The sequence below is a fragment of the Scyliorhinus canicula genome, chromosome 13, assembly GCF_902713615.1.
Source record: "Scyliorhinus canicula chromosome 13, sScyCan1.1, whole genome shotgun sequence".
Lineage (NCBI taxonomy): Eukaryota > Metazoa > Chordata > Chondrichthyes > Carcharhiniformes > Scyliorhinidae > Scyliorhinus > Scyliorhinus canicula.
The window spans coordinates 60,342,719-60,369,442 of NC_052158.1; the positions used below are offsets into that span (position 1 = coordinate 60,342,719).

The 26,724-nt window shown below is 49.0% G+C and overlaps 1 protein-coding gene across 1 annotated transcript in view; it reads right to left on the bottom strand.

The window, feature by feature from the left end:
• Positions 1-4,200: 4,200 nt before the first annotated feature.
• The window catches only part of boka (BCL2 family apoptosis regulator BOK a), a 76,128-nt gene continuing 53,604 nt past the window's right edge, over positions 4,201-26,724 (bottom strand). The window contains exons 4-5 of the mRNA XM_038815817.1: positions 10,410-10,573; positions 4,201-4,506 (exon numbers count right to left, since the gene is read on the bottom strand). Of these exons, the coding sequence (XP_038671745.1) occupies positions 4,381-4,506; positions 10,410-10,573 (290 nt within the window). The 3' untranslated portion in view covers positions 4,201-4,380. The remainder of the gene's footprint in view (positions 4,507-10,409; positions 10,574-26,724) is intronic.

Below are 26,724 nucleotides of genomic sequence, written 5' to 3' on the forward strand. Positions count from 1 at the left end.
AAAATACCATTGTCATAAAACATGGGCAGGGATCCGACATGACAGACTTTCCTTCTGCCCATGGAATTAAGAAAACAAATTAAGAAGAAAATTCTGACTTTGATCTGCTCATCGTGAATGCAAGTTAAAAACTTTGGACTAAATCCGGAGTTATATTAACGGTCAGATGTTTTATTTTTGCCTTCAGACCTGTTCCATACAATCAGAGTTTTATGCAGCGAGTTGAATCTGATGAATCTCCTATTAGAATCAGTGAAGTCAGTCCTGGACCTCACAGGGTACCCCCCAAGGACAGAATACTACAATTTCTTGAAACAACTTCCCCGGTATTTCTGAGTGACATGTACTCTAAATTTATTTATTTATTTCGTCACTTATTTATTTCTTGTGCATCTGATAATATCCCTCTGGACTTACGTAAACAAGACTGGTAAGCTGCAGTCAGCAGCCAAGCAGCTCATTCAGCACACAATTGGAATTTCAGGCCTCTGTACTCCTGGCAGTGACCCTCGCAACGTCTTTCAGGGGGAAGGGAAGGTGCTCAGGAGGAGATGTGAATGGGAGTGGAGAGACTGGAATCGGTTACACTGCGGGTCTGCAGTGGGACACAAGTACTCCGGCACTGCCCACTTTCATATTCAAGAAAGTATTTTTTTATATCCCACCTTTCTTTTTTTATAAATTTAGAGTACGCAATTATTTGTTTTTTCCTATTAAGGGGCAATTTAGCGTGGCCAATCTACCTAACCTGCACATCTTTGGGTTGTGGGGGTGAAACCCACACAGACATGGGGAGAATGTGAAAACTCCACACGGACAGTGACCCAGGGCCGGGATTCAAACCTGGGTCCTCAGCGCCGCAGTCCCAGTGCTAACCACTGTGCCACATGCCATCTAATCCCACCTTTCTAAAGTTGGGCTGCAGAGTTCCCTTTAACGACGTCCGATTAAGCTACATGTAGACCTACTGATCGCAGGTAAGCTGGCACCAGCAACCTCAGAGCAATCCAACCTTGCAGTGTCAGGACTCAAACAGGCATTAGATATGTTATCCGCATAGACAAAGGATGGAATACCTGTTTCAGGCGTGGCTCGCAACGCCTTTTGCTGTCAACATCAACGAGGCAGTTGGAGTGCACACAGTCCTCCCTGCTATATTGGCCAACTAGTGCCTCAAAACCAACACAGCGGCAAGACATTTCTGAGATAATTTGTATGGAAGGATGAGCTCTTTATATTTGAAGGGAATTCTGTGGAATAAATGCGTGGTGCGCGATTCTCCGAAATGGAGACAAAGTCCCCGACGCCGGAGTGAACACCGGAGTGTTTCACTCCTGCGTCGGAGCCCGCTCCCAGCCCCTATTCTCCCGCCCCCGGGGGGCTAGGAGTGGCGTCGCATATTTTACGCGCGCTGGGCCTTGGCGCCACGTAAAAAGCGGCGGCACATAAATGACGCGGCCGGCGTCGCGTAAATGAAGTCAACCCCGCAAGAAGACGGCGGATGAATCTTGCGGGGTGGCGGAGGAAAGGAGGTCCTTTAGAGAGATCGGCCCACCGATCGGTGGGTCCCGATCGCAGGCCAGACCCCATCGAAGCCCCGCCCCGGTGAAGGAACCCCCCCAGCGTTCCTGCACAGTTCCCGCCGGCAGCGGCCAGGTGTGGACGGTCCGGGCGGGAACCTGTCAGGTCGGAGCTGATGCTCGGCCCATCCAGGCCGGTGAATAGCCGGGGTATCGGAGATTCGCTGTTTTGAGTGTCTCGGGCGATTGTCCGGCTGGCGCGATGCATAACTCGACGGGGCCATTCTTGCCGGTTCAGAGAATGGCGGGGCGGCGTCGGGCGAGATAATGGCGCAGCCGGCGATTCTCCCAACCGGCGCGGCCTTGGAGAATCGCGCCCATGGTTTCTAGACTGGAATTCAATCCAAATAAGTGTGAGGTGTTGCAGTATAAACAAGGCAAGGGAACACAGCAGGACCCTGGGAAGCACCGAGGATCAGAGGGACATTGGTGTGCAAGAGGATACAGTGGTTAAGAAGGCATATGGTATACTTGCCTTTTTTAGCCAAGGCATAGTTTTTAAGAGCAGGGAGGTTAAGCTGGAACTGTATAAAACATTGGTTAGGTCACAGATAGAGCATTGTGTGCAGTTCTGGAATCCACATTATAGGAGGGATATCGAAAGGTTGCAGACGAGATTTACCAGGGTGTTGCCTGGGCTGGAGAGTTTTAGCTATGAAGAGAGATTGGACAGACTGGAGTTGTTTTCCTTGGAGAGGGGAAATTATTGAGATGAATAAAATTATGAGGGGCATAGATGGAGCAGACAGGAAGAAACATTTCCCCTTGGTGGAGGAATCAATGGCCAGGGGCATAGATTTAAGGTAAGGGGCAGGAGGTTTAGAGTGGATGTGAGGGAAAAACATTTTCAGCCAGAGGGCGGTTTGAGTCTGGAACTCACTGCCTGAAGAGCCCCTCATAACATTTAAGAAATATTTAGACATGCACTTGTGATGCAAAGGCATACAAGGCTATGGGACAAGTGCTGCAAAGTGAGATTAGAATACTTAGGTGGTTGTTTTTGACCAGTGCAGACGCCATGTGCTGAAGGGCCTTACCTGTGCTGTAGACCTCTATGACTCGATGGAATTAAATCCAATTCTGGTAAATGCTATGAAATGAGCAAGACAGGAGTAAAAGGTTTTGTGCTGGACAGGTTACTCCCATCACAGCCATTAGCCTGGACATGCAAAGAAAGAACTGGTCAGAATAACAAGCCTGCAGCCAGAGTACTTCTACAAGCACGGGCAACACAGTAGCACAGCAGTTGGCATAGCTGCTTCACAGCTCCAGGGTCCCAGGTTCAATTCCAGGTCACTGTCTGTGCGGAGTCTGCACGTTCTCCCCGTGTCTGTGGGGTTTGCTCCGGGTGCTCCGGTTTCCTCCCACAGTCCAAAGATGTGCAGGTTAGGTGGATTGGCCGTGCTAAATTGCCCTTAGTGTCCAAAAAGGTGGGGGTGGGGTTACTGGGTTACGGGGATCGGGTGGAGGTGTGGCTAGGGTGCTCTTTCCAAGGGCCGGTGCAGACTCAATGGGACAAATGGCCTCCTTCTGCACTGTAAATTCTATGAAGCATAGAAATAGTACAATTCCTGCTTTACTAAAGCTTAACAAAAATCTTAAACTTGGTCTAAACTACAACAGCAGCAAAATCAGGTAACCATGGGCTGGATTCTCCATTTGGAAGACTGTTCCCTCACCGGCGTGAAAATGGTGGTATTTTACGCCAGGGAAACTGGCACAAAACGGCCACCGATTGGCCGTTTTGCTGGGGGCTAGCAGGGAGGCAGCTCAGAGCTCCCAGCTCTAGCTGCCGATGCGGCCCTGTGCATTCCCGGGTCCGTGGCCGCACATGCGCACGGCGGACGGCCTGCAGTGGCTGCGCCATGTCTCATGGCGGACTCAGCCCACGTACCCGGACCGCTAAAGTAGTGCCCCCCTTCGGCTGCTTGCGCGCCCCGGACCGCCCTCCCACAGTGCCCCGAATGAAGTCCCCCCGCCTGCGGATCGGCCCTCCTCCGACTGTGGCGGCGCTGGACTGAGTCCGCAGCCGCCACGCTAAGTTCATGATGGGTGAGTCCACGAGAGTCCCACGTCATCGGGAACTCAGCCAGTCGGGGACGGAGCATCGCAGGGCGGGCCTCAGGCAATGGTTTGAGGCTGTGGATACGTGGCGCGGCGTACTCCTAGAGTAGGCCGCTTTTCAGGGGGCACAGCATCATCGCTCCCGTTTTTGCCGTCATCGGGGATTCTCCGTCCTCTCGCCGAACGCAATTTTGGCGTCAGGAAGTGGAGAATCCAGCTCCATATCTTCCAGAAATCTGCCAGCATTTGCCTTTACTGTTGCACCTTATGTTTTAAACCAATATATTCTTGGATTTGTTTACCTTATCAGATACAAATTTACTCTGTGCAGCTAATTTGTAGAATCAAATGATATCCAAATGACAGTTTTAAAGAAATTGATAAACTGCTGATTCATGTCTGTTCACTCTTGATTCTTCAAACCAGTTGCCCTTGCAGACAGGAATGTTTCACTTGCAAGCAAGCTGGGAGCTTCTCCTTAAATCGCACAGATCAAAATTTCCACACCTAGAAATCGAGACCATTTGGTGAAGTCAGTAGAATTTGGACGTCATAATTTCCACTGTATGGTTAGCTACACGTTCCCTGTTCAGTTGATGACTGTGAAAGAATTCAGATTCCATTCTGCCCAGTTCAGAGTTTGCTTCCAATTGCTGATGTTTATTCAGGCATGCTAAGAATTCTGAATGGTGTTAGAAAAGGGCAGTCAACGGCAGCCTCATCCTCCCAGGTGGAATTATCGCTCCCGCAGCAGGAAAAAGAAGATTGCCTTGAGGAAATGTCCACAGGTACAGAGGACGGAGACAAGCCAATGATCACGGATGCTGGAATCATTGTTAACCACGGACTTTGTAATGTCAGCCTAGAAGCAGAACAGATGAGAATTATTAGACATCACCTGAGTGGGGACTCAAGCTGCGGAATTAATTTGAAATCATTTTATTTGCTGTCACGTTACTCAGCTTAGAAATAAAGATACATCCTTGTGCTTAAGCATCAGAGAGTGCAGGGTGAGTACAAGGAGTCGCACATTGCTACACATGGACTGAGTTTGACACTACAGATCGGTGTTAACACTGCACTTTCATATAGTGGAAAGGCCCAAGGTACAAGTTGACACTGTATTAGCAAAGGTGCCTGAAAGCTTGCAGAAGTGGTAGGTTTTAAGGAGTGTCTTAAAGGAGGAAGATGGAGAGCTGGAGAGGTTTAAGTATTGAATTCCAGAGTTTAGGACCCAGGAAGTTCGGAGTATGGCTGCAACTAGGATGTGATTAAAATTGGGATGCTTAAGAGGTCAGAATTCAAGGACCACAGGGATCTTGTTGGGTTGCAGGCTATTTTGGAGAGAGGGAGCAGCTGGGCGGATTTGAAAACGAGGATGGGAATCTTTAGATTGAGGTATTGCCAGGCCAGAAGTCTTTTTAAGTCAGCAAGCTCACTAAGTGAATGGAACTTGGTGCTTGTTAAATTATGGATGGCAACATGTTGGATAATCTGGGGCCTTCTACATGGGAGCCAAACTTGCTGATGATACAAAGATAGATGGATGAAGAGGTGAAAGGTTCTTATGAGGAAAGGTTGTCTTATGAGGCTCGGCATGAGAGTATGGGAATAGTTGCGTCTGAACTTAACAAAGACAGGAATGAGAGTTTCAGCAGCAGATCAGCTGAGGCAGGCCTGGAATAATGGGATCAATGTGTTAACCAGATATCCCAGAAACTTTCAGCAACTAAATTATACAGGTACATTCCCACATTCTCTGCAATGCTGTCTGCACTGTACAGCTGAGTTCCTTTATGCCAAAGCATTTTGTTGCAGTGTTGGAACAATCTATACTCCCAGGTGGTAATGCCCTTGCTTTTCTCTGGCTGTTAAATTAAACGCAAAAAAAAATAGTAAATTTGAACTGAACGAATACCTGTTTCAACAGTGTTTTATGCCATGTTAAATTGGGAAGTGGATGCTCAGGAGGTCAGAATTCAAGGAGTACAGGAATCTTGTTGGGTTGTCGGATGTTATAGAGAGGGAGCAGCTGGGGAGGACTTGAAAACAAGGATGGTAATCTTTAGATTGAGGTTGTTGCCAGACCAGACGTTAAGTCAGCGAGCACACTGAAAAGAAACTGCATCGCAGCCTCAACATTAGGCAACAGAACAAGGGGGTTTAAGAATTTTTGTCGGGATTCTTTAGCACGCGCCGGTTCGGAGAATCGCCTGGCCAGGTGCGATTCGTGCAAAGCTGGTCTGTCAATTCTCCGGTGACCAGAGAATCAGCGCCATTGGTACCGGTGGCACAGCGCCAGTCAGGGGCCGCTCTACGTCCGTCCGCCCCCCCCCCCCCAGCGATTCTCCGTCTGTGATGGGCTGAATGGCCACCAAGAAGGCCCGAGTCCCGCCGGCGCGGTTCACATCTGGTCTTACCCGGCGGGACCTCGGCGTCCATCCTGTCGGGCTCGGCCTGGTTTGGGGGGGGGGGAGGGTGGTAGAGAGGGTCCGATGCAAGGGGGGGCCTCTCCACTGTGGCCTGGCCCGCGATTGGGGCCTACCGATTGACGGGCTGGCTCTCCTGATGGGGCCTCTTTTACCCCGCGCCGGCCACTGTACCCTACGCCATGTTGCGTCAGGGCCGCCGCGGGGAAGCAAGCTACCGCGCATGTGCTAGTTCGGCCGGTCGCAGTGTGCATGCACAGAACCGTGACGCACGTTTGACACTGGTATCGGCAGCTGGAGCGGCGTAAGTCACTCCAGTGCCACGCTGGCCCCCTGTAGGACAGAGGATCACTACACTTAGTGGTCCGATGATGCCGTTGTTAAATTCTCCGGTTTTTATTTATTTATTTTATTTTTATTTTTTATTTTTTTTATAAATTTAGATTACCCAGTTATTTTTTCCAATTAAGGGGCAATTTAGCGTGGCCAATCCACCTACTCTGCACATTTTTGGGTTGTGGGGGCGAAACGCGCACAGACACGGGGAGATTCTCCGGTTTTTATGACGGTGTCAACACTCTGCCATCAGAAGGGAGAATCCCGCCCTTTATTCACCTCCTCAAAAATTCTTCCAAGTTAACACTTTGAAAATGACAGTATTATCTGGTCTCGGTTTCCTGTTACTTAGCCAATCCTCTGATGCTAAATATGTCACCCCCAACAGCATGAACTTTTATCATGTACAGTAATGTTTTATGGGGAACTTACCAGATGCCTTTTGGAAATCCTAATACACCACACTGGTTTCCCTTCATCCAGCCTACTTACATCCTCAAAGAACTCGCATAATTTTGTCAAACATGGGCTGGGATTCTCCAAGCTTGGAGAATCGGAGTTGAAGCCGAGATGGCCCGGCGACCGGAAATTCGCCACCAGCTGCGGGCCGTTGAATTAGGCCCCGTGGCGATTCTCCGCGGTCGACCGGCTGAGTTCCCGCCGGCGTGGTTCTGACATGGATCCGGCGGGAGCTCGGACCCGTGGCTGCGGTGGCCGTCTGGGTAGGGGGGGCAGTGGGGCCTCCATGATGGCCAGGCCCGCGATCGGGGGCCACCGATAGGCGGGTGTGTGCGATCCGGGTGGGCCTACCTTCTTCCTCTCCGGCCTGCTGTGTGGCTCTTGCCATGTTGCGCAGGCTGGTGTGGAAGCTGCCGGGTGCTTGCAGGGCCGCGTATCGGCGCCGGCGCCGCATGCAGCACTCTGGCACCATGCTGACCCCTGTGGGCCGCGGAATCGAGGCCCGTTGATGCCGGTGTGAAACCCCGGTGTTTACAGTGGCGTCTACACTTAGCCGCGATTTTAGAGAAACCCAGCTATGATTTCCCTTCCACCAAGCCATGTTGATTCTGCCTGGTCATATTATGATTTTCGAAATGTCTTGCTGCTACGTCTTTAATAATGGACACTAGCATTTTCCCAATGACAAAAGCTAGAGTAACTGGCCTGTAGTTTCCTGCTTTTTGTCTCCCTCCTTTCTTGAATATTGGTGGTATATTTGTGGTTTTCCAATCTGCTTGGACTCTTCTAGAATTTAGGAGTTTTGGAAGATTACAACCAATGTACCCACTATCTCTGCAACTACGTATCTTACGACTCTCGGATGCAGGACTTCAGATCCAAAGGACTTGTCAGCTTTAATCTAATTAGATTTTCTAGTTTTTTTCCCCCGGTTGATCTTCATAGAATTATCATAGAATTTACAGTGCAGAGGAGGCCATTCGGCCCATCGAGTCTGCACCGGCTCCTGGAAAGAGCACCCTACCCAAGGTTAACACCTCCACCCTATCCCCATAACCCAACCCAACACTAAGGGCAATTTTGGACACTAAGGGCAATGTATCATGGCCAATCCACCTAACCTGGACTGTGGGAGGAAACCGGAGCACCAGGAGGAAACCCACGCACACATGGGGAGGATGTGCAGACTCCACACAGACAGTGACCCAAGCTGGAATCGAACCTGGGACCTGGAGCTGTGAAGCGATTGTGCTATCCACAATGCTACCGTGCTGCCCCTTGATCTTGATCTTGTTTTAAATTCCTCTCTCCCTTTCGTTCGCTGATTTTAAAAAATCGTTCTTGGGATGTATCTATATAATCCATAGAATCCCTACAGTGCAGAAGGAGACCATTCAGCCCATCGTGTCCGCACCGATCCATGTCCCACCCTATCCCTGCAACCCCATCACACAACCTTCACAATACTGGGGCAATTTAGCACAACCAATCCACCTACTCCGTACATCTTTGGAATGTGGGAGGAAACTGGAGCACCCGGTGGAAACCCACAGGGATAATGTACAAACTCCACATAGATGGTGACCCAAGGGCTGGAATGGAACCCGGGTCCCTGGCGCTGTGAGGCAGCAGTGCTAACCACTGAGCTACCATGCTGTCTTCTACAAATATTTTTCAAAGTCTCTGCCACTTTGTCGTTTCCCATTATCAATTCCCAATCTCATCCTCTGAGCCAACACTCACTGTCACTGTTCTTTTCATTTTTATGGAAGTTTTTACATTTCTTGCTAATTTACTCTCCCACTCCAATTTCTCCCTTTTTTAAATGATCTTTGTCGGTTTCTTAAAAATTCCCAATCTTTTGACCTTCTGCCAAGCTTAAGCATTGTACATTGTTGTAACTTCAAAGAGCCAAAGAGGTCGATTTTGAGGAGGAGAGAGAGATAGCAAGGTGGAGGTGTTTAGGGAGGGAATTCCAGCGTTTCGGGATAAAATGAATGAGGGTTCGACTGCCAATGATGGGGCGAAGGGAGGAAAGGCCTTAGGAAAATGTAAGTCCTTGGAAGCTTGAAGGAAGTTATGGATATGGCAAGGGTTGCGTCCACGGAGAGATTTGAACGTTGAACCATAGAATTCCTACAGTGCAGAAGGCCACCATTCGGCCCATCGAGTCTGTACCGACCCTCCAAAAATGAGCACCCTACCGAGGCCCACTCCTCTTGCCCCCTATCTCCGTAATCCCACCTAACTTACACATCCTTGGATATGATGAGGCAATTTAGCATGGCCAATGCACATCTTTGGACTGAAGGACGAGAATTTTAAAGTTCTGCAATATAAAACCACTTATCCTCCTGTATGGGCAGCTATTGATATAGGCCCTGAATCATTGTCCTACATTGGGGCAGCACGGTAGCATGGTGGTTAGCATAAATGCTTCACAGTTCCAGGGTCCCAGGTTCGATTCCAGGCTTGGGTCACTGTCTGTGCGGAGTCTGCACATCCTCCCCGTGTGTGCGTGGGTTTCCTCCGGGTGCTCCGGTTTCCTCCCACAGTCCAAAGATGTGCGGGTTAGGTGGATTGGCCATGCTAAATTGCCCATAGTGTCCTAAAAAGTAAGGTTAAGGAGGGGGGGGGGGGGGGGGTTATTGGGTTACGGGTATATGGTGGATACGTGGGTTTGAGTAGGGTGATCATGGCTCGGCACAACATCGAGGGCCGAAGGGCCTGTTCTGTGCTGTACTGTTCTATGTTCTATGGTACACAGAGGGAACAAATAATCAGGGTAAGAACCTTGTTTGATTTTTCCCTCTCTTAATTCCTGGGGCATTGAGGCAACCTGTAACACCCTAACAAACTCAAACAGTATCAGTGATCAAACTGAGATCTTTGAGTTGGAGGCTTGACAACATGATAAGTAATCACTGCATTCTTCTTCGAGTTCTCTGCTCGAAGGGAGGTAGCCAAGATCCCCACCACAGGCAGGGCAGGCGGCAGGTCCCGAATTCACCCCAGCAGGAACAGGGATCAAACCCAGTGCTGTTGGCACCAATCTGATCTACACAGACCATCTAATGTTCTATGTTCTATAGTATAGAGGGACTTTTGAGGGGTTTCACAGGACGGCGCAACATCGAGGGCCGAAGGGCCTGTACTGCGCTGTAATGTTCTATGTTCTATATTTAGCCTCTGAATTGCAGTGGCAACATACACTTTTGCTTGTTGTTCGCTGGAACTATGGAGAGCAATGGTAGGGGCTCCAATTTCTTTCCATCAGAAGGCTGACCAGGAATTTCTCCCACTCTTACCACCTACTGTTGGTGTGTGTTGGAAGGATTTGCAAACTGATACTAAATCTGTTCTAAGGCTGTAATATTCCTTGCCCATCATGTCCTGGAGAGGAACTTCAACCTGGATTTTCTGACTTGGAGGCAGGGATACCCCAATCATTGCATTATTTGGGTGGAAATCATTATTCATTGTGTTGATGGGACCGATATTATTAAAAATATTGAAAGTAACTGAAAAGATGGTCTCTTACCCATCCGCCTCGCCTCCTAAGCCAGGTCACCAGTGTTTTCCGGACAAACTCCCCTAAGCAATCGACTATTGTGTGTACCATGGAGTGCTGCCCCTGCTTGACACAGTCAATGGCTAGTCCTCCAGCTACAGCGTACAAGGCTACCACCTTCCCCCAGGTTATACCTACACAACAAAAATACAGGAGCACTTAACATATAGAATCATAAAGAGACAAGAGCATTCAATATATACGTCCATAAAGGTACAGGAGAACATATAGAATTATTTTTCCTGATTGATATCCACACATTATTTACATAGAACATAGAACATTACAGCGCAGTACGGGCCCTTCGGCCCTCGATGTTGCGCCGACCTGTGAAACCATCTGAAGCCTATCTGACCTACACTATTCCATTTTCATCCATATGTCTATCCAGTGACCACTTAAATGCCCTTAAAGTTGGCGAGTCTACTACTGTTGCAATTTCCTTCAATGATTTTGAATTCTAGAATTGTACAGAACAGGAGGCCATTCTGCACATTATGTCTGTGTTGGCTCACTGGAAGAGCTTTCACCATTTCCCTGCCCTTTTCCCATAGCCTTTTCAATTAAATATGGAAGGTTCTGTGCGAAGCCATCACATAAATCAATGGTTTTGAACCCATTCTGTGCGTTGACAAACTTCTAGGAATTGTCACTCTCCTGGGAAGCCCCCACAGATACTGACACTCCTGGCAATCCCCTACAATTGCATCCAGTTCTTTTTTTTTTAATAAACATTTTATTGAGGTATTTTTGGTATTACAACAACAACAAAATAAACAATGTAAACAATGTACATGAATCCATAAACATAGTGCAAAAGCCGTCTCCCCCTTACAAGTCCCACCTTTATGAACCCCCTACTCTGAGCTAAACTAACTCCCCCAGCCTGCTGACGATTAATTTTCCGCAAAGAAGTCGACAAACGGTTGCCACCTCCGGACGAACCCTAACATTGACCCTCTCAAGGCGAACTTAATTTTCTCCAAACAGAGAAAGTTAGCCATGTCCGATAGCCAGGTCTCCGACTTTGGGGGCTTTGTGTCCCTCCAAGCTAATAGCATCCATCTCCGGGCTACCAGGGAAGCAAAGGCCAGAACGTCTGCCTCTTTCTCCTCCTGGATTCCCAACCTTCCAACATTCCGAAAATCGCCACCTCTGGACTCGGTACTACCCTTGTTTTTAACACCGTGGACATGACATCTGCAAACCCCTGCCAGAATCCCCTAAGCTTTGGACATGTCCAGAACATGTGGACATGGTTCGCTGGCCCTCCCGCACACTTTGCATACCTGTCTTCCATCCCAAAGAACCTGCCCATCCAGGCCACTGTCATGTGAGCCCGGTGAACAACCTTGAATTGTACCAGGCTGAGCCTGGCACATGTTGTGGACGCGTTGACTTTACTCAACACGTCCACCCATAGACCATTCTCTATCTCGCCACCCAGCTCCTCCTCCCACTTGTGCTTCAGCTCCTCAGTCTGCGTCGCCTCTGACCCCATAAGTTTCTTGTAAATGTCAGACGGGGTGGGGGGGGGTTACTAGTATAGGGTGAATACGTTGGCTTGAGTAGGGTGATCATTGCTCGGCACAACATCGAGGGCCGAAGGGCCTGTTCTGTGCTGTACTGTTCTATGTTCTATGTTCTAAAGGATATGAAGGTCCTCGAGGGGTTGAAGGGGAGATTTACTAAAATGGTTTCAAGGATGAGAAGACTGTGCTACAAGTTTTGGTTTGAAAAGGTTGGGCCGCACGGTGGCACAGCGATTAGAACTGTGCCTCAAAGCACAGGGACCCAGGTTCGATTCCGACCTCAGGTGACCGTCTGTGTGGAATTTGTTCTGGTTGCCTTCTGCAGTCCAAAGATGTGCAGGTTGTGGTAAACCACTGATCGTATACGACATGTATTATGGTACACTGCCATTGTACTCCAGTCAATACAGTAAATCCTGGCCTGCTGGCTCCACCTAGCAGGCTCTGTATAAAACGAAATGAAAATCGCTTGTTGTCACAAGTAGGCTTCAAATGAAGTTACTGTGAAAAGCCCCTAGTCGCCACATTTCGGCGCCTGTTCGGGGAGGCTGATAGGGGAATTGAACCGTGCTGCTGGCCTGCCTTGGTCTGCTTTCAAAGCCAGCGATTTAGCCCTAAAAAGTGTACGCTCTCCTGCACTGCCCCCATTCTTGGGTCAAACTGCAGGAGGCTTAACATCTAGCACAATAAAGCCACAATAGTTCACCATTCGTCGCGTAGTCATTAATGGTACATCAATTTATTGCGCTAGAATTTTGAAGATGAACATCTTACTCAAGCCGGATTGCCTGGAGCTGAACCCTCACGCAGCCGATGCCACAGCGACTTTCGAGCACTGGCTAGCCTGCTTTGAAGGATATCTCGGAGCATCCACCAAAGTAATCTCAGATCCACAGATGCTCCAACTACTCTATGCACGGGTCAGCCCACAAGTCTTCCTCCTTATTCGGGATGCTCCCACCTATACGGAGGTGATAGAACTACTGAAAGGACAGTATATTAGGACTGTAAATCAGGTGTTCTTGGCCACGAGACGGCAACTCCCAGGGGAGTCTCAGGACAATTTCCTGCATGCCTTGTGTATACTTGGCAGAAACTGCAGTTGCCAGGTGGTGTCGGCAGCCCAACACACGGAGCTGCTGATCAGGGACGCCTATGCCACGGGTATTAAGTCCAACTACATCCGCCAGCGCTTGTTAGAAGTTGGTACACTCGGTCTCTCAGAGACAGTGCAGCTCACGAACACCTTAGAAGTGGCCTCCCGCAACCTGGAGTCCTACACTTCTGACCACGTGGCACCCTCATGGGCATCATGAGCCCCGCCATCATCCAACCCGGGTGCACCGCACGCCTGCGCCACGCGGCAGCCAGCCAACTCCGGAGGCCCCAAATGCTTCTTTTGTGGACAGATCAAACACCCCAGACAACGTTGCCCAGCGAGGAGCGCGATCTGCAACGGGTGTGGCAAGAAGGGCCACTTTGTTACCATCTGCCAGGCCCGATCAGTCGCTGCCGTTTCTAGGCCCAGCATCGCTACAGCAAAAACCCCCCCTGTGCGATCCAGGGGCGCCGCTATCTTCGCTGCCGCCCACCACATGCGGCCCATGAGCGCCGCCATCTTTGATGCTGCCCGCCACGTGCGGCCCGTGGGCGCCGCCATCTTTGATGCCACCCGCCACGTGCGGCCCGTGGGCGCCGCCATCTTTGATGCCGCCCGCCATGTGCGCCCCTGTGGGCGCCGCCATCTTCGGCACCATCCTGGAACGCACCCCAGGACCCCTGCTCGCCTGGCCATATGCTGGCCACCGATACCTCCGCCACCGCTGATCAATCCTCCCACCACTTTCCGCAGCTCATTTCCATCACCCTCGACCAGTCTCGACCTCGCAACCGCTACGACGACCGTACGGATCAACGGGCTGTAGATGAACTCTCTCTTTGACTCCGGGAGCACGGAGAGTTTCATACATCTAGCTACGGTAAGGCGCTGCTCCCTCCCGGTTCTCCCCATCACCCAGAAAATCTCCCTGGCCTCTGGATCCCATTCCGTACAGATCCGGGGGTACTGCATCGCGATCCTCTCAGTACAGGGCGTAGAGTACAGTAACTTCAGGCTCTACGTCCTCCCCCATCCCTGCGCTGCCCTGTTACTGGGCCTCCATTTCCAATGCCACCTCCAGAGGCTTACCCTAAAGTTCAGTGGACCTCTGCCCCCCCCCCCCCCCCCCCCCCCCCTCCCCTCACTGTCTGGCCTCACGACCCTGAAGGTCAATCCACCCTCGCTCTTTACGAACCTCACCCCCGACTGTAAGCCCGTCGCCATGAGGGGCAGACGGTACAGTGTCCAGGACAGGACCTTTATCAGGTCGGAGGTCCAATAACCTCTGCGGGAGGGGGTCATTGAGGCCAGTAAAAGCCCCTGGAGAGCCCAAGGTTGCGGACCATGTTCCCGTATCTGGATAACCCCACCATCTGCGGTCACAACCAGCAGGACCACGATGCGAATCTCCAGAAATTCCTCCCCACCACTAAACTCCTTAACCTTACCTACAATAAGGAGAAATGCGTTTTCCGCACAACCCGCCTAGCCATTCTTGGCTACGTTGTGGAAAATGGAGTCCTAGGGCCCAACCCCGACCGCATGTGCCCTCTCCAGGAACTCCCCCTCCCTCACTGTCCCAACGATGAAACGATGCCTGGATTTCTTCTCATATTATGCCCAATGGGTCCCTAATTATGCGGACAAAGCCCTCCCAGTCATCAAGTCCACCATTTTTCCCCTGACGGCTGAGGCCCGCTGGGCCTTCAACCACATCAAGACGGACATTGGCAAAGTCACGATGCACGCAGTCGCCGAGTCCCTCCCATTCCAGGTGGAGAGCGACGCATCGACGCACTAAACCAGGCAGGCAGACCCGTGGCCTTCTTCACCCGTACCCTCCATGCCTCCGAAATTCGGCACTCCTCTGTCGAAAAGGAAGCCCAAGCCACTGTGGAAGCTGTGCGATATTGGAGGCATTACCTGGCCGGCAGGCGATTCACTCACCTCACTGACCAACGGTCGGTTGCCTTCATGTTTAGTAACACACAACGGGTCAAGATTAAGAACGACAAGATCTTGAGGTGGAGGATCGAACTCTCCACCTATAACTACGAGATCTTATATCGCCCTGGGAAGCTCAATGAGTCCCCAGATGCTCTATCCTGTGGTACATGTTCCAGCGCACAAGTAGACCGACTTCGGGCACTCGACAACGACCTCTGTCACCCGGGGGGTCACCCGGTTCTTCCACTTTATCAAGGCCCGCAACCTGCCTTACTCCATCGAGGAGGCCAGGACCGTGACCTGGGACTCCCAGGTCTACTCGGAGTGCAAACCACACTTCTACCGGCCGGACAGAGCACATCTGGTGAAGGCTTCCCGCCCCTTTGAACGCCTGAGCACGATTTCACAGGGCCCCTCCCCTCCACTGACTGTAATATGTACTTCCTCAACATCATTGCTCATCAATTACTCCCGTTTCCCTTTTGCCATCCCATGCCCTGACATGACTTCTGCCACTGTCATCAAGGCTCTGCACAGTCTCTTCACCTCGATTGGTTTCCCCACCTACATCCACAGCCATCGGGGCTCCTCGTTCATGAGTGATGAGCTGTGTCAGTTCCTGCTCAGCAAAGGCATCGCCTCGAGCAGGATGACCAGCTACAACCCCCGGGGAAACGGATAGTTGGAGAGGGAGAACGCGATGGTCTGGAAGGTACTCACATCGGCGCCCACACCACAGCCGGGGCAGAGGTGATCGCGGAGGAAGGTCAAAGCCCCTGACAGACTCGACCTGTAACTTCGCTTCACCCCCGCTGGACTTTTTTTTAAACAGGGGGTGAATGTGGTAAACCACTGATCATATATTACGGTACACTGCCATTGTACTCCAGTCAGTACAGTAAATCCCGGCCTGCTGGCTCCACACAGCAGGCTCTGTATAAAAGTGTACGCTCTCCTGCACTGCCCCCATTCTTGGGTCCAGCTGCAGGAGGCTTAACATCTAGCACAATAAAGCCACAATAGTTCACTATTTGCCGTGTAGTCATTAATGGTACATCACAGATTAGGTGGATTGGCCATGATAAATTGCCCCTTAGTGTCCAATGGTTAGGTGAGGTTGCAGGGATTGGGCCTCGGTAGGGTGCTCTTTTGGAGCATCAGTGCAGATTCGATGGACTGAATGGCCACCTTCTGTACTGTACCGATTCTAGTATTCTATGAAGCTGGGCTTGTTCTTGGACCAAAGGATATTGAGGGGAGATTTGACAGGATTACGGTATAGAAAAGAAGAAAGAAGCTATTCCAATTAGTTAATGGTACAATGACTAAGGACACAGATGTAAGATTTTTCAGCAAGAAATATGGTTGGGAGGGGTGCGGGGAGGAATGTGAAGAATAATTATTTTATGCAGCGAATGTTAATCTCCTGGAATGCGCTCCCTACAAGATTTTAAGAAGAAAGTGCAATTTGAAGGAAAGAAACTTTGGGAATAGAGTGGGAGAATGGACATGGAGGACTGTATGGGTCAAATGGCCTTCTGCTGAGCCATAATGACACTAAGACTTAGCCTGGCTTCACAATGACTCTGTTTAACTTGGTATTGAGCTGATTTTAAATTTAGAATCATAGAACCATAGAATTCCTACAGAAGGAGGCATATTCGGCCCATCAGGTCTGCACTGACCCTCTGAAAGAGCACTCTACATAGTGCCCACTCCCCTGTCCTATCCCCGTAACCCCATAACCTCACCTAACCAGCACATCTTTGGACACTAAGGGCAGTTCAGCATGGCCAGTCAACTTAGCCCGCACATTTTTGGACTGTGGGAGGAAACGGGAGCACCCGGAGGCAACCCACGCAGACACTGGGAGAAAGTGCAAACTCCACACAGTCACCTGAGGCTGGAATTAAACCCGGGTCCCTGGCGCTGTGAGACAGCAGTGCTAACCACTGTGTCATCGTGCTGACTTTGAAATTGAAGGAGCAATTTCAACACTTGAGCTGACACTGCGGCATTTGGTTTTGTGTGAATGTTAAAGCTGCTGTGTGTATGCTTCAGACCTCTGAGATGCTACTCAATGCTTAGTGGAAACCTTCCAAAAAGCTGAAGAGCTCTTGAAATCCAGTTTTATAAAGCGGAATACAAAAAGTGGGAGGGTGACATTATTCCTCTGTGGGAAGCCTTGGTTTGAGTGTGATAGTTCTCACTGACTGGGTGGATGTGGATAAACCATGAGCTATCTGGATGGAAAACATGCCTGAGATTCCTGGCAAGCAAACGTCCTCTCTCAAGATGATCAGCACGTTTCAGTCAGAAAACGAACATCTCGGACTAGTCTGGAAGTTATTCAGTTTGTGACTATGTCCCTTGAGATTGTTCTTCGATCCAGCTCCTAAGTTTTCTCCAGAACCTCTTGTCTACTCTTTCCCAAGTCATCCGTTCAACCTGCGCCACAATAACTGTGTCCTCCCCTTCTCCCTACCAGAGTATCCTTCTATATTCAGAGAATGGTGGGAATGTCCACTCACTATCAAATGGAGTAGATGAAAGAAAAAATATACATATTTTTTGGTGCTTTTCAACACCAGTGGACATCTCAAAATGCTTTACCGACAACTATGTATTTTTGAAGTGGGGCGGCACAGTGGTTAGCATTGCTGCCTACGGCGCTGAGGACCCGGGTTCGAATCCCGGCCCTGGGTCACTGTCTGTGAGGAGTTTGCACATTCTCCCCGTGTCTGCGTGGGCTTCGCCCCCACAACCCAAACATGTGCAGGACAGATGGATTGGCTACGCTAAATTGGCCCTTAATTGGAAAAAATAATTGGGTAATCTAAATTTATTTTTGAAAAAAGTATTTTTGAAGCGTAGTCACTGCTGTCGGAAACACAATTGTTTTGGCTTCAGCAAAATGCCACAGCAATGCATAAATGGCGGGATAATCTCTTCTTTACAGATAACTATTGGCTAGGACACCATGGATAACTCCCCTGCTCTTCATAATAGTGCCATGGAATTGTTTATACCCACCCAAGCAAGTAGATGGGGCCTTGGTTTAAAACTCATCAGAAAGATGGCACCTCCGCCAGCGCCATGCTCTCAGTACTGCACTGGAGTGTCAGTCTGGCTTTCCATAAGAAAACTGCAGTGATCTCAGCACAGGAATGTTAAATTGGGTACTAAGGGAATTAAGGGTCATGGAGATAGTGTGGGATGGTGGAAAACAGCCATGACCTTGCTGAATGGCGGAGCAGTTTCGAAGGGCCAAATGGCCGACTACACCTTCTAGCACGGTAGCATTGTGGACAGCACGATCGCTTCACAGCTCCAGGGTCCCAGGTTCGATTCCCGGCTTGGGTCACTGTCTGTGCGGAGTCTGCACATCCTCCCCGTGTGTGCGTGGGCTTCCTCCGGGTGCTCCGGTTTCCTCCCACAGCCCAAAGATGTGCAGGTTAGGTGGATTGGCCGTGATAAATTGCCCTTAGTGTCCAAAATTGCCCTTAGTGTTGGGTGGGGTTACTGGGTTATGGGGTGGAGGTGTTGACCTTGGGTAGGGTGCTCTTTCCAAGAGCCGGTGCAGACTCGATGGGCCGAATGGCCTCCTTCTGCACTGTAGAAAAATCTATGAATTCTCACGCTCTTATCGGAGGGATTCACAATGGATGTGGTCCCACAGGACTCTGGGCTTGTACAAACCACAAACAAAGAGAAATAAATAGTCAAAATGTTAACATGAACTTTCAAAAATTGCACTTACTGCAAAGTAAAGAGTGATGCAGACGCAGCAGAATAACTCAGTGCTGTTGGCTCAAGGTCATGGACTCGTACATCTCAATCAGCTTCCCCCTTGTCCTCTGTTGCTCCACGGAGGACCACTCCAGCTTGTGACGTTACAGTATGTCAGTGTGTTACAGTTTATTAGCGTGTTACATGTTGGCCGGTTTAGTTCACTTGGCTGGAAAGCTGGTTTGTGATGCATAGTGATACCAACAAAGTACGTTCAATTCCCGTATCGGCTGAGGTTATTTGTGACGGCCCCACCTTCTCAAGCTTGCCCGTTCGCCTGAGGTGTGGTGATCCTCAGGTGAAATCACCACCAGTCAGCCCTCCCTTGTTGCCAAATTAACTAGATATGGAAGTTATTAATGATATGGCTTTTTAGAGTCGCCAGGTATCAAATGATTCCACCACAAGGCTTTACCAGATATCGATCAAAGGACCACACAACCAGTTAGTCAGTTCAAATTCAAAGGTGGTTTATTTTGAGTTTCCCCTGCCCCTTTTGTGGGCAATTTCTGTGTCACTATCAATCATTTCCTCAGGGCTCCACCCTCTGATTGGTCACATCCTATCGGGGGCTACCACATCACTTTTGGGTCGGGCATCAGTGGCCAATCCTGGGAGGCTCCGAACAGGACCTCGGTGCCGCCTAGTCTGGAAGATGATGTGATGGATGGATGGTCCCATTGTTATTTTAAATTGCCTTGAATGGCCCATTTGTAGGTGTGAATTCCTGCATACGTCTGGGCTGCCGTTTGCAAAGATACAAGCTGCAGCTTGTCTGTGTCCCACACCTGGCCATAATTCCCATCATTCTTTGCAGGTGGCCATATTTCCCGGGATCCTTTGTAAGTGACCATCCCAGATGGCTACACCCCCTCAAAGGGGAAAGCAGCCTAGAGTCACCTGCACTATGGCAACTTTACTTATTGTGTTGCAGTGTCTTATATTGTACGGTTATTGTGCGATATTATGGGGTTATGGTATGTTTCAGTTTATTAGTGTGTTATAAAAGCACAGAATCAAGGAATGGTTACAGCATAAGTCGGATATGTTCCTGAATGTTTCATCACATGACCTCCAATCCCCATGCTCTTGCCATTGGTTGTCCAACATATCCATCGCCATGGTGACCTGCCTACTCACACCAATAGATATCAACAATATTATCTGATTGGATGATTCTTGACTATCAGTCAAACTGCCTTTTGCTACTTCTCCAATATTTTTTATTGAATAAAAAAAGAATAAGAATTTACAGAGTATAATTTAATGTCGCTGATTTTTCTCCTGCATTAGCTCACAAAATGTTCTAGAAATTAATCTTCAGTTGCTGGAGACTAGAGGTCAGTCCTGAAGGGTTGGCAACCATAACAACATGGCACCGTTGTGTTGAGTAAGTCCCATTGAGAGCCTTCAACACAATGGCAATGAGCCATGCGTGTTCTCAACTTCCACCTCTCAACTGCTTTCTATTGTTTGTTTAATGAGTTAAAACTTGGGCCTGGATTTTTGCCACGATGGAAAGGTTCCCTGCCATGGCGGGAAATCCTAAGTCCTAGGCCTGAACTCAAAATTTGCCATCTTCACAGCGGTCAGGGTTCCAGAAACAGCTGGCCACTTAAATCACCAGGTTCCTCCAGTGGCTTTAGATTTTTGCACCAGGCCGCCTCCACACTCATTCTGGGGTCACCATTCCGGACTCCTATTTCAGCAACCCGGGACGTCCCCTGACTTTGTGTACCCCGACTCATGGCTGAAAATCTGGGCCACAACTTGCTGGATCAAATTCTACCACCGGATCCAGTGACTGTTACTCCTCGGTTTCTGGCCTGTTTCGAGCAGGTCCACAATAGATTTAGATATTTTTCATCCATTCATTGGAGTCATATTCTTCCCAGAAGGTTGACGGCCATAGATTTCCACCTCGGTCTGTGCTATGCTGCCCTAACACATTCCACTTCAACTGTATCCAGCCCATTGTATCAATCATCCATTTTCTCCTCTACACCCCTCTCCCACTCTGTTGAATAGCCTCTCCAGCATGAGCCTTACTTTCCAATTGTTGGACAGAAATCAAGATACAGTCAAAAGTTTTAAGCCTTCGTGTTAGAGCAAGAATACAATGATGGGGGAGCACAGCACATCAGTGCAAAATAAGAAACAAAGACAGAAAATACTGGACAATCTCAGCGGGTCTGACAGCATCTGTGGAGAGAAAGGGGAGCTCGCATTTCGAGTCTGGATGACTCTTTGTCAAAGCTGAAAGTGCAATATAAGAGGCTGAAGCATTTTCAACAATCGTCCTAGCTGGGAGATGTAGAGTGGATGATCCATCGCAACCTGCTTCTCAGGTCTCCAGAATCACAGATGCTGGTCATAGAGTCAGATGTCGACAACACCAAGGCCCTTCAGCCCATCGTGTCTGCTCCAGTCGAATCCCATTTGCCAGCCCTTGACCCATAATCGTGCACGCCTTGGCATTGCAAGTGCACATCTAAACACTTCTTAAATGTTATGAGGGTCTCTGCCTCACCACCCTTTCAGGCAGTGAGTTCCAGACTCCCACCACCCTCTGGGTGAAAAAGATTGTCCTCCTATCTCCTCAAAACCCCTTACCTTAAATCTGTGCCCCCGGTCATTGATTCCTCCACCAAGGGGAAAGGTTTCTTCCTGTCTGCTCCAAGGGGGATTGAGTTTCGGAACCACAAGGTCATGCTGCAGCTGTACATAACTCTGGTGCGGCCACTCCTGGAGTACTGCGTGCAGTTCTGGTCACCACATTATAGGAAGGATGTGGAAGCTTTGGAAAGGGTTCAGAGGAGATTTACTAGGATGTTGCCTGGTATGGAGGGAAGGTCTTACGAGGAAAGGCTCAGGGAATTGAGGTTGTTTTCGTTAGAGAGGAGAAGGCTGAGAGGTGACTTAATAGAGACATATAAGATAGTCAGAGGGTTAGGTAGGGTGGACAGTGAGAGTCTTTTTCCTCGGATGGTGATGACCAACACGAGGGGACATAGCTTTAAATTGAGGGGTGATAGATATAGGGCAGATGTCAGAGGCAGTTTCTTTACTCAGAGAGTAGTAGGGGTGTGGAACGCCCTGCCTGCAACAGTAGTAGACTCGCCAACTTTAAGGGCATTTAAGTGGTCACTGGATAGACATATGGATGAAAATGGAATAGTGTAGGTCAGATAGGCTTCAGATGGTTTCACAGGTCGGCGCAACATCGAGGGCCGAAGGGCCCGTACTGTGCTGTAGTGTTCTATCTGTGCCCATAATTTTATATATCTCAAAAAACAACCATGTTCCTCCTCAGTCCCCTCTGCTCGACGGAAAACAACTCCAGTCTATCCAATCTCTCTTCGTAATGTTATGGATCAGGGTTTAGAAAATACAAACAGCTTCCAGCTCAAAATGAAAGTAAAAGCCAGAGACACAACCCAGCTCCATCACTGTAGCAATTTGATAAACACCCATTTCTTAAAGGTAAACTCCCATGATGTGATACCGTCAATTCACTGTGAGACCGTGAGAATGAGTGAACATTAGGCTTTAATATCCATGAACTCGCCTGCCAGAGTCGGCTGCACAAATGAGTGCCACCCACAGGTGACCGGACTATATATAGCCCCGGTGAGGGTGGAGCCAGAGGCGGAGCCCACCGGGGTTCCAGTACAGTACCTGGAAGTAGCCCGCATCATCACTTCCAGGTCATGGGTCACATTATTGTACAGACAGCTCATGCTTTAGGTGAAGTACATTCACCACACATGACAATAGCTAAAACTCTCCAGCCCAGGCAACATCCTGGTAAATCTCCTCTCTACCTTTTCCAATGCTTTCACATCCCTCCTATAATGTGGATTCCAGAACTGCACACAATACTCTAGCTGTGGCCCAATTAATATTTTGTACAGTTTCCAACATAACCTCACACCTTGCCCAAGTTCAACACCTCGCACCTATCTGGACTGAATTCCAGTTGCCACTGGGTCCATATGACCAGCCCTCTATATCCTCCGATAATCTTCGGTTATCCTCCTCACTATTTACCACCCCACCAATTTTCGTATCTTCCGTGGACCAACAGATCAACCCTCTTACCTTCATGTCTAAATCATTTATATAAACCACAAACAGCAAGGGCCCCAACACTCTTCCCTGCAGGACGCCACTGGATTTACCATGGCCAATCCACCTAACCTGTACATCTTTGGACTGTGGGAGGAAGCTGGAGCACCCGGAGGAAACCCACACAAACACAGGAAGAATGTGCAGACTCCGCACAGACAGTGACCCAAGCTGGAAATCTGGGACCCTGGAGCTGTGAAGCAACTGTGCTAACCACTGTGCTACCATGCTGCCCTACCTACGTCCTCCAGCTCCACACATAATCCACTGTGATCCTTAATGGGCTCTACTCTTTTCCGAATGATCTTTTTACCCTTAATGTACCTGAAAAATAACTTGGGATTTTCCTTTATTTTACTTGCCAATATCCTTTCATGTCCCCATTTTTCATTGTACTTCGGTACATGTGACAATAAATCAAATCAAATGCCTCAGGGATGGGCAATGAATGCTGGCCCGCCAGCGAAGCTCACATCTTATGGACGAACACATTTTTAAAAATGCTGCATATCCCTCGATACCAGGCTCCACTGGATTTGTTGGTCCCCACCTTTTTCTTGATTGGAACATGCTGGCCCTGTACTCACCCTATTTCTTTCTTAAATACATCGCACTGTTTTAGGGGCAGCACGGTAGCATGGTGGTTAGCATAAATGCTTCACAGCTCCAGGGTCCCAGGTTCGATTCCCGGCTGGGTCACTGTCTGTGTGGAGTCTGCACGTCCTCCCCGTGTGTGCGTGGGTTTCCTCCGGGTGCTCCGGTTTCCTCCCACAGTCCAAAGATGTGCGGGTTAGGTGGATTGGCCATGCTAAATTGCCCGTAGTGTAAGGTTAATGGGGGGATTGTTGGGTTACGGGTATAGGGTGGATACGTGGGTTTGAGTAGGGTGATCATTGCTCGGCACAACATCGAGGGCCGAAGGGCCTGTTCTGTGCTGTACTGTTCTATGTTCTGTCACAGCTTTACCTAAAGATGTCAGCTCCCAGTCCACTCGAGCCAAATCATATCTGATCTTATTAAAATCGGCCTCCCCCCAGCCTCTTCACCTAAAATTAAGTTGAGGACCGGCCCCTATTTTGCAGGACCTTCCACGTACTGGCTTAATAAGTTCTAAATGCAATTTAAGAATTCCGCTCCATCTAACCCTTTCACACTTTGGCTTCCCCAGTTAAAATTGGGGACGTTGAAATCCCCCACTATCACTACCCATTACTTTTACACTTCCCCGAAATTTGCCTACATATCTGCCCTTTTATTTCTCTCAGACTGTTAGGGGGCCTATAGAACACTCACAGCAATGTGGTTGTTCCTTTTTGCTTTTTAAGTTCTATCCATACGGCTTGATTTGAAGAGCCTCGTAAGATGTCATCCCTCCTTACTGCTGTAATTGATTCCCTGATCAAAATTGTGACAGCCACTCCTCTTTTACCTCCTTCTCTCTCTTGACTGAAGATCCTGCCCTTCTCTCAACCATATCTCAGTGACATACCCCCATGTTTAATTCTCTCCCTACAGATGCTGCCAGACTTGCCGAGATTTTCCAGCATTTTCCCTTTCGTTTCAGATTCCAGCATCCGCAGTAATTTGCTTTTATCCAGTGTTTAATTTGTGCCTTGGGTACTCAGCCAATTCAACTTACTCCACGTGACATCAAGAAACAGCTGAAGGCACTGGATCCTGCAAAGGCTATGGGCCCAGACAACATTCTGGCACTGAATCCTTGTGCTCCATCTAGAACTTGCCAGGTCCCTAGCCAAGCTGTTCCAGTACAGCTACAACACTGGCATCTACCCGGCAATGTGGAAAATTGCCCAGGTATGGTATGTCCTGTCTACAAAAAAGCAGGACAAGTCCAACCCAGCCAATAGCCGTCCCATCAATCTACTCTCGGATCAGTAAGGCGATGGAAAAGGTCAACGGCAGCACTATCAAACAGCACTTACAATCCAATAATCTGCTCACTCATGCTCAGTTTGGGTTCCACCAGGGCAACTCGGCTCTTAACCTTAATATAGCCTTGATCCAAAAACAGTCAAAAGAGCTGAATTCAAGAGATGTGTGAGTGACTGCTCCTGACATTAAGACAGCATTTGGCCATGTGTGGCATCAAGGAGACCTAACAAAGTCTGTGGGAATTGGGCAAAACTCTCAACTTGTTAGAGTTATACCTTGCACAAAGGAATGATGGTTGCGGTTGTTGGATGTTAATCATCTCAGTTCCAGGACATGACTTTCTCACAGTAGTGTCCCAGGTCAAACCATCTTCAGCTACTTCATCAATGATTTTCCCACCATCATAAGGTCAGAAGTGGAGATGTTCACTTACGATTTCACAATTATCAGCACCATTCATGACTCCTCAGATACTGAAGCAGTTCACGTCCAATGCAGCAAGACTTGGACAATATCCAGGCTTGGGTTGACAAGTGGCAAGTAACATTCGAGCCACAGAAGTGACAGGCAATGACCATCTCCAATAAGAGAGAATCAAACCATCGCCCCCCTGACATTCAATGGCATTACGGGCAGCACGGTAGCATGGTGGTTAGCATAAATGCTTCACAGCTCCAGGGTCCCAGGTTCGATTCCCGGCTGGGTCACTGTCTGTGTGGAGTCTGCACGTCCTCCCCGTGTGTGCGTGGGTTTCCTCCGGATGCTCCGGTTTCCTCCCACAGTCCAAAGATGTGTGGGTTAGGTGGATTGGCCGTGCTAAATTGCCCGTAGTGTCCTAAAAAGTAAGGTTAAGGGGGGTTGTTGGGTTACGGGTATAGGGTGGATACGTGGGTTTGAGTAGGGTGATCATTGCTAGGCACAACATCGAGGGCCGAAGGGCCTGTTCTGTGCTATACTGTTCTATGTTCTATGTTCTATTACCATCACTAATTCCCCACTATCAATATCCTGGGGGTTGCCATTGACCAGAAACTGAACTGGACCAGTGATATAAATACTTTGGCTACAAGAGCAGATCAGAGGCTAGGAAACCTGCAATGAGTAACTTATCTCCTGACTCTCTCAACGCTGTCCACCATCTACCAAGGCACAAATCAGGAATGGTGATGGAATACTCTCCACTTACCTGGGTGACTGCAGCCTTAATAGTCCACTTGATCGGCACTTAATCTGCCACCTTAAACATTCACTACCTTCACCACTGATGCACAGTGGCAGCACCATGGGCCACCTACATGATGCACTACAGCCTCTCAAGAAGATTCCCTTGACAGCATCTTCCAAACTCATAACCGCTGCCACTTAGAGGGACAAGGGCAGCAGATACATGAGAACACCATCACCTGCAAGTTCCCCTCCAATTTACTCACCATCCTAACTTGGATCCTTCACTGTTGGAATCTTGGAATGCCCTCCCTACTAGCACTGTGGGTGTACCTACATCTCAGGGACTGCAGCAGTTCTGGGAAGGCAGATCGCCATCACCTTCTCAAGGGGCAATTTAGGATGGGCAACAAATGCTGGCCTAGCCAGTGACACCCACGTCCTAAGAAAGAATGACAAAAATTCTACATGCTCTTGCAACACAATTACCTTTCAATGCCCTACCCAACATTGTTTGAAGAGCTCGCCAAGGTACAAACTTCAGTGAAATGTAAGCAACATAAAGCAACTCTTTTCATTGAGCAATATTTGCCATTGTTGCACAATACACTGGCTGAAATCCAGCTCTCAGTGATGAAGTTAATTGGATGAACAATTATTCGATAGCGTGAGAGAACACGCAAGAAAGAAGAAATAATAATGCCCGGCTTTTCTAAAATAAACTTCTAAATGA